Consider the following 7,346-nt stretch of genomic DNA (forward strand, 5'->3'; position numbering starts at 1 on the left):
TTTCATATCTTGCCAAGCTTTCAAGCACGATCTAAAATCAAATTCAAAATTGTTAAAGACTTTGTAAAACAAACTCCGTGAATGACAGCAATTCCGAAAAATGACAGCTTTCATTTTCAGTTTTCACAACAAACTCCGAAAAATGACAGCAATTCTCATCTTCTTCCAATAGGTAAAACATCCAAATAAAAAGCAAAAGAAAAAGAACTTTCTTTAAAAAGTAAGCATCCACCTATATTGCATCTTAAAAAGGGGTTAGATGATGAAAAAGAAGTGATAACAATTGAAATAATTCATTCCGAAAACACCACTCCAAGCACACGCTTCATATTCCTTCAAGTCAAAAACAGCTTCCTTTTCAAACACCCAACAAGAAGCAGATTACAATGAAACTTTCCTGGTTGGAATACAAAGCCAAGGAGCTCTAGATGAATTGAAGGCGATGATCATTTCAACACTTCAGGAAGAGCTCAAATCAAATCATCACTAATTACAAACTAATGTCAAAAGTATACATACATATGAAAGTAAGGAAAATGTAAGGTGAAGCTCGCTCTACAATAATTTCAAAAAAAAAATACAGATGTGTAATAATTTACATTGACTCAGTATTCAGGAATAACTAAAAGAATTGTGGGGCAGTGGCTGCTGAGATATAAGAGAGAGAGACAGAGAGTGTTGAACAAATTCTGAAGTGACTTTAACGGATGAACACTTGATCCTCCTAATGTGAGATTTACATGACCTCCCTACCTCTTGGTTGGAGTAAAATTTTGTGCACGACTTCCCCATTCAAGGTAACGAAATATGTCACCTGTCACAGAAAGATGAATCAATTTATGATAGCAAGAACTCCGTGAAACGTAATCACCAACCAGAAACTATGAATCAGTTTTCAATTGTAGAAAAAGCTTGATACCCACAATCTCTAGGGAGCTGACTCTATGAAGAAGGAATCCATTGAATGTTCTTCTGGTGAAACCAAAAAGAGAGAATAAAAATATAGATAAGGCGGCAGATCTAAATGCAACTGCAAAGCTCCACTGGAAATTGAAAGAAGTACTCACTTATTTAAAACTAAACTTCGATTAATAGATGTAAAATAAGGGCCTTTCTCCATTGCACTTGAATTGATGTGCATTGTAAACCCTTTACGTATATAATGATCACAAGACTGTCCACTCAGGTACGCGTTCTAAAGAGAAAATGCACAAAACAGAAGTTGGTCTCCATGAAAGTTGAGCCATTTCATAATTCCTACTGAATTTTTTTCACAGATTTGTCAACAAAACCAACATTCCTGGGATGAAATTTGAGTTTCTGAACTTCCAGAAATTTGATTTTGACCCAAAAAAAAAGAGAAAAAGATTCAGAACCTTGGGGCGTTAGAATTTTCACTTACAGCTCCATATTTCACAAGTATATCATGTAAAGGCTTCAAATTTTGTTTTGCTTCCATTTGCTCAGTGTTCTCATCACAAGCTATCAGTGGGTGGAATCCGACAACAATTTGCCTGGATTCAGAAAGAGGAAAAAGAATGCAATTAGGCTTGAGATGCCTAGCCTGATAAACATAGTCAACGTGGAAGGCCGCAAAGATAAACTGAAAGAAACTTTCTCACAAGTGAACTTTTTACTTGACAATATTTTGGGTTCATGTCATAATCGAAATAGAAAACAATAATTTCACAATATCATGTGCAAATGCCATAATTTCGAAAGGGGGTCGTTGGAATTTCAAATGGTGTATCATGAACATGGATCGATATCAAAACAACATAAGACCTAACGGGAACTCCATGAAAATTTAATTTATTGCAAGTTTTTCACATAGAATGCAATTTGATTGTACCAGTTGCTATTGCTTGCTTCAAGTTTGCTCGTCAGCCAATGTAACTGATTGTTTCCAGTGCCATTTGAGAGATCCTAAATCATAAAGTTAAACAAGTTTCAAAATGCTCCAAACTAAAAAGAATTAAAATACTCTTACAATAAACTTTACTACATGTATTTCTCAAACTACACCACTACTCCTTTGGCAAGAATGTACTAAGGAAAGATAACTACATAAAGAGACCTAATGAAGATATGTATTAGTGTGTGAGAACCATTCTCGTCCACAGCTAGAGAAAATAGCTATATTCAAGCATTAGAAGTGCCAATTATTATATTAGTGCTGCATTATTTTTCAGTTAAGTGGAAATTATTGATCCTACAAAAGATCTATCTGCACCCTCCAATATGAATACACTCCCACAAAACCAACTTTACCTCTACTATATCAAAAGCCATCCCATTCTCTAACCTTATAATGGACCTCATGAATCCCAAACTTGAAAATTAAAAGGAAGAAGTGCTGAAACTGTTGGTGAGACAGTAATTATGTAATCAAATTTAAGAGAATAACAGATACAACAGACAGAGCCGCTAGAATCTAAACATATGGACATAATTTATTCAAAAGAATTATTTATTTACTTTTTGTTTTTCTGTTTCTGTAAGAATGAAAAAAATAGTTATTTACCCAAAACTTTTACAAAATAAGCTAAATAAACAAGTACATCTTCCTACAAATATGGATGAGCTGATTAGAAAACCAACAAAACTATTCAAATCTAAACGTTGATCCACAAAAAATCATAATCCCATGGATTTAAGCAATAATATAGTCCCAGTGTCACAGATATTTAACCATGATAGGAAACTAGGACCAGCTTCACCTGTAGTATGAGGCATTCAATGCGTGTCATAACATGGTAAAGATGATTCACATGCTTTATATTTGAAATATACAATATAGTAGAGTCTTTTAAAGAACATATAAGGAACTTATATTGGCTTGATTATCTTTTATATGTACTCTGGGATAGAAACAAGACACTTGGAGCAAGGTGAACCATACCAAGAGAGAACACAAAAAGGATTGGCTCCAGCAAAATTGCAACTACCCTAAGCAGATATACTGCAACTACAAAAGGGAGACAGAGTTTCCTTTTCCAGATTATAATAATATTGCAAATTGAAAACCAGAAAATTATGGACGACACACAAAAGAGAAAAAGGACAGACCTGCAATAACCCAGTATTGACAACAATAACATCCAACGTTTTCCCGTAAGGGATTTTGATCTGCTTGAGGAAGTAATCTGCCCCTTGTCCTTTCAAAGCTCTAGTTGTGTACCTACAAGTTCAGGACTATCAGCTGAAGAGATAGTTTGTAAAAAGTTTATTCTTATAAACCCATGAAACCCAAGGTTTCTAAATGAACCTCTACAAGATAGAAATACCAAAATCAGAGAATTATCTTAAAGAGGATGGTGTACCAGGGAACTTTTGGAGACTGAAAATACAATGTGGCCTGTAAATGAAGCTGTGTTAGATTTTGCTAATTGTTGAGATTAGTGATAACTAAATTAGCTAAAGCAGTTGCAAACCAAGAACTCAACCCAAAAACCACCCATCCACGCCCCAGAATGACAACAAAAACTTAGCCTAGGTCTCGTAGATTTCATTCTCTAGTAGCATGTATCTTTTGACATGAATGGCAGTTATCATCATGGGAACCTAACTCTTTAAAGATACAGCCAACCAAAAACGAGTGTTTCTATTTCTTTTTCCTTTCATCGTATTTTATTTTTCTTTTTTCCAGTCATAACTCAGTGGAACATTAATCTCAGTTATCCTACACAGGAAGAAGTAGAAGTTCCAATTCGTTGTTCCAAATGATATCATTTTTCTAGCAGAAAATCAGTTCCCATGGTACAAAAATGCAAGAAAGGAACGTGAATAACCCCCTTTGGTATTCTACATGCATTCTTACATGAAGCAATATGTGCATTTCTATGTGAACCAATTCTTGGTATAGCTTTTTCCATATTTTTATCATCTCACAAAAGATTAAATGAGAAAAAAGAATTCATAGTGTCGTGTTTTTTATACCTTCTCGTTGGAGATTTCACAAGAATCTTGGAAGACTTCACTTCTAACATTTTTTCAAGGATCAACCATGCATAACTTCAACTATTGATCACAAAACACCAAAATGGCTTTGCACTGATTGCTAATTGTAAACTGGATTTATATAAAGTTTGCGTGACTAACAAATCACAACAATAAAATTGAGTTTAACGGTCACATTAATTTTATATGGAAAACTGGAAAGGCTATCCAAATTGAAATCTTGGTGAAGACAGAGGTCTTACATTTTGCATAAGTGGATCATCTTCTCCAAGTTCACTAATGTTGACCACAAACCTCGCATTGTAAGTCTTTACCACTTTCTTCATCTTCATCAACAACAAAATCGAATAAAAAAAGAGAATAGAAAAACAAGACAGTAAAGAGCAAACCCAGATATATATATATATATATAAAACCATGTTCACTATTAAAGAACATGTGAGGACGAAACATCAGAAGTGCAGTGACAGTATATGGACGCAAAAGGAAATTGATAACCATTTACCAACCTGTAAGTGGAAAAGAGAATTAAGTGGTCAAGCCTGTTAATGAAGAAGATTGAAAACCAAATCGCAACCAATGTATATGAATGTGAAAGGGAACGAATGGGCAACAAATCTACCAATAAAGTAAAAGATGCTATACGAACTGAAAACCTAAAATTTCTGTTGTGTTTTGGAAATACCAAATCCACGGAAGGAAATTTAATTCAAGTTTTAACTAAATTTTTCTCCAATTCCAAATCCAAGCTACTGATTCAGTTCTCCCAAACATAACATAAAAGCAATTGAGACAGACTAACAGGACGGCAGGAAAACAAGGAAGGGTTGAAACAACTGGGGGCGAAAAAAAGGTCAAACTGAGGATAAGGCTTTGTAGGGGTTCTTTTTGATCAAACAATAAATAAGTATGTAATGGCAATATCAGTAATACAAATACGAAGGAAACAGATGAGATGCTCACTATAAGAGGAGGAGAAAAAGACCAACTGTCAAGATTAAGATGGTGGTAGGGCAAGTATACAATATTTTATGACAGCTTTTCCTTTCTCGTTATCCATTTCTTCATGGGATAGTACTATTTATAGGCCCAGATTCCATTGGTTGTTATCCAATGGTCCCTTTCATGCATGGTTTCTTGCATGTTTTGCTCCTAGTTAGGACTACGTGGGTAATCCTGGAGGTTTAGGAGCCTAAAGGGTCTAATCCTCTCATCGAGCCTTGCACTTTGTTGCTATATCATTTCCCCCTTAATCAAGGGCATTAAATGTTGCTTGGCCGCCAGCTGGTCAAGCCTAACATAGCATTAAATGTGATTTTAAGGTTTGCTGTCATAATGTGTATAATCCCATTATCTTGTTAATTGGGCCTTGCTAAAAGCGAAGACACTTCTTGACTTCTCATCCACTAATCCAAGATCCTCCTAAGTTTCCCTATCTTAGATTCTTTATAGCTACGAAGACCCTACCTTCGGTTCGTGCTATGTGCGAAATTTGACAGCGAGCCTTTTAGGGCTCTGATCCTTCGCAGTGGTGTTGCCTGGCATGATACTAAGGCTTGGAGTGCTCGAGAATTAGATCCTTGAGGCTTGCATGGGCCTGGAGCGACGCTAGGGCTTAAGGTGCTCAAGGATTGGTTCCCTGAGACTTGATGGGCCTGGAGCGATACCAGGGCTTAGGGATGCTCGAAGGTTAGTTTCTCGATGTTTGATGAACCTAGAGCGATGCCAGGACTTAGGGTGCTTGAGAGTTGGCTCCTCGATGCTTGATGGACCTGGAGCGATGTCAGGGCTTAAAGGTGCTCGAGAGTTGGTCTCTCAAGGCTTGATTGGCCTGGAGCGACGCCAGGACTTAGGGTGCTTAGGGGTTGACTCTTGAGGCTTGATGGGCCTGGAGCGATGCCAGGACTTAGGATGCTCAGGGGTCGACTCTTGAGGCTTGATGGGCTTGGAGCGATGCCAGGGCTTAATATGCTCGAGAGTTGGTCTCTCAAGGCTTGATGGGCCTAGAGCGGTATCAGGACTTAATATGCTTGAGAGTTGGTCTCTCAAGGCTTGATGGGCTTAGGGTGCTCGAGAATTAGTTTATCGAGACTTTTGACTTTTCAAATCGCCACGGAAGATTTGGTTAGGGTCGTGATGACTTGTCATCGTGCCATGTCAGCTTCTAATAAGTGACACCGCAGGCTTTACAAAGAACCCCATTGAAGAAGATGGATCCATGTATCTGAAACTCAAATACTACGAAATAAAGCTTGTGGATTGGAGTTAGAACCCAATAAATAGAATATACCATCTATCGACATTTTATCAAGTCCAAGAGCATTTGGTTAAGCCATACCCACCAACAGAAATAAAATGTCCACTCCAAATATTACGAAAAATAAATAAAAATTAAGAAAAAACCCACAAGGGTTTCCATTAGGAAAATATAAAGTTTTGTTGAAGTACAAAAGAAAGCAGTGAAAAACTGACTTGTTTGAGGAGATGGGTCTGTTGTTGAAGGGGTCTAGACCCACCAGTAACGGTGATGAAGTAAAAATCAATAGGTCTACTCAAACTTGTGTTATGATTGTGAGGTTGACCCATCTTGAGGGCAAGATAGAGAGCAAAGCAGAGGGAGAGCTGAGTGAGGCATGTCCATACCCACGATTGTTTCTTCATTTCCCCTCTCATCTGCCTATGTGCTCTCTCTCTCTCTATCTATGTGATGAACAAAACAAGACACAAGTGAAAAGAATCGAATAATATGTGCTCTCTCTCTATCTCATCGGCCCATGTGCTCTCTCTCTCTATCTCTGTGATGAACAAAACAAGACAGAATTTCTCATCTGCCCCTGCTCTCTCTCTCTCTCTCATGGCACATAATCGATTTGTGTCTTGTTTTGTTCATCACAGAGATAGAGAGAGAGAGAGCACATGGTGACGCGATGGGCTCATTAAACTTTAGTCTTCTCTCATGATGTTAGTGTTATCTTAATGTTTTGATTTCCGAAGTTTCTGTTGCTAAATTGACACGAACAAGTTGGATCATTTTGTGGAACTAGACAACTAGGCCCCTATTGAAAATGATGTGAGGTTGTCCCTTTTGCATTTATGATGAGCAAAATGGTGGAGGAGGGTTTTCTCACCTGAGGCTGAGGACTTGTTTGGAGTTTGTAGTGTGGTGTGGTGTAGTGTTTTAGTCTAGAACAGAATAAGTGTTTTGTAGTGTGGTGTTTTGAAATGAGAACAAAATATGTTTGGCGTGTTATAATTGCTTTGAAAATTTTGGAACAAAAATATGGTTGAACATGTTTGGCAATGTGTTTCGTTCTAAGAATTATGAGAACAAAACATGTTTGGCAAAGTTAAAGTGTAACCAAAATCAATAAAAAAATATTATTAAA

The 7,346-nt window shown here is 37.0% G+C and overlaps 1 protein-coding gene across 7 annotated transcripts; it reads right to left on the reverse strand.

The window, feature by feature from the left end:
* Window positions 1-465: 465 nt before the first annotated feature.
* On the reverse strand, window positions 466-6,897 carry LOC132277657 (uncharacterized). 7 transcript variants are annotated; one of them, XM_059779495.1, is made up of 9 exons: window positions 6,433-6,894; window positions 4,203-4,286; window positions 3,324-3,358; window positions 3,070-3,181; window positions 1,853-1,926; window positions 1,403-1,514; window positions 1,068-1,195; window positions 924-969; window positions 466-814 (listed from the first exon to the last, which is right to left on the reverse strand). In XM_059779495.1, exons 1-9 carry the CDS (start codon window positions 6,631-6,633, stop codon window positions 737-739), a joined length of 870 nt encoding a protein of 289 aa, XP_059635478.1. In that variant the 5' UTR covers window positions 6,634-6,894; the 3' UTR covers window positions 466-736. The 7 variants fall into 7 exon arrangements, with proteins under 7 accessions (XP_059635478.1, XP_059635479.1, XP_059635477.1 ...); XM_059779496.1 differs by having other exon boundaries at window positions 920-972; XM_059779494.1 differs by having other exon boundaries at window positions 924-972; window positions 6,433-6,892.
* Window positions 6,898-7,346: the final 449 nt, after the last annotated feature.

The sequence above is a fragment of the Cornus florida genome, unplaced genomic scaffold (assembly GCF_030987335.1).
Source record: "Cornus florida cultivar Cherokee Brave unplaced genomic scaffold, ASM3098733v1 CherokeeBrave_3.0.0_Hap2_Chr10, whole genome shotgun sequence".
NCBI lineage: Eukaryota > Viridiplantae > Streptophyta > Magnoliopsida > Cornales > Cornaceae > Cornus > Cornus florida.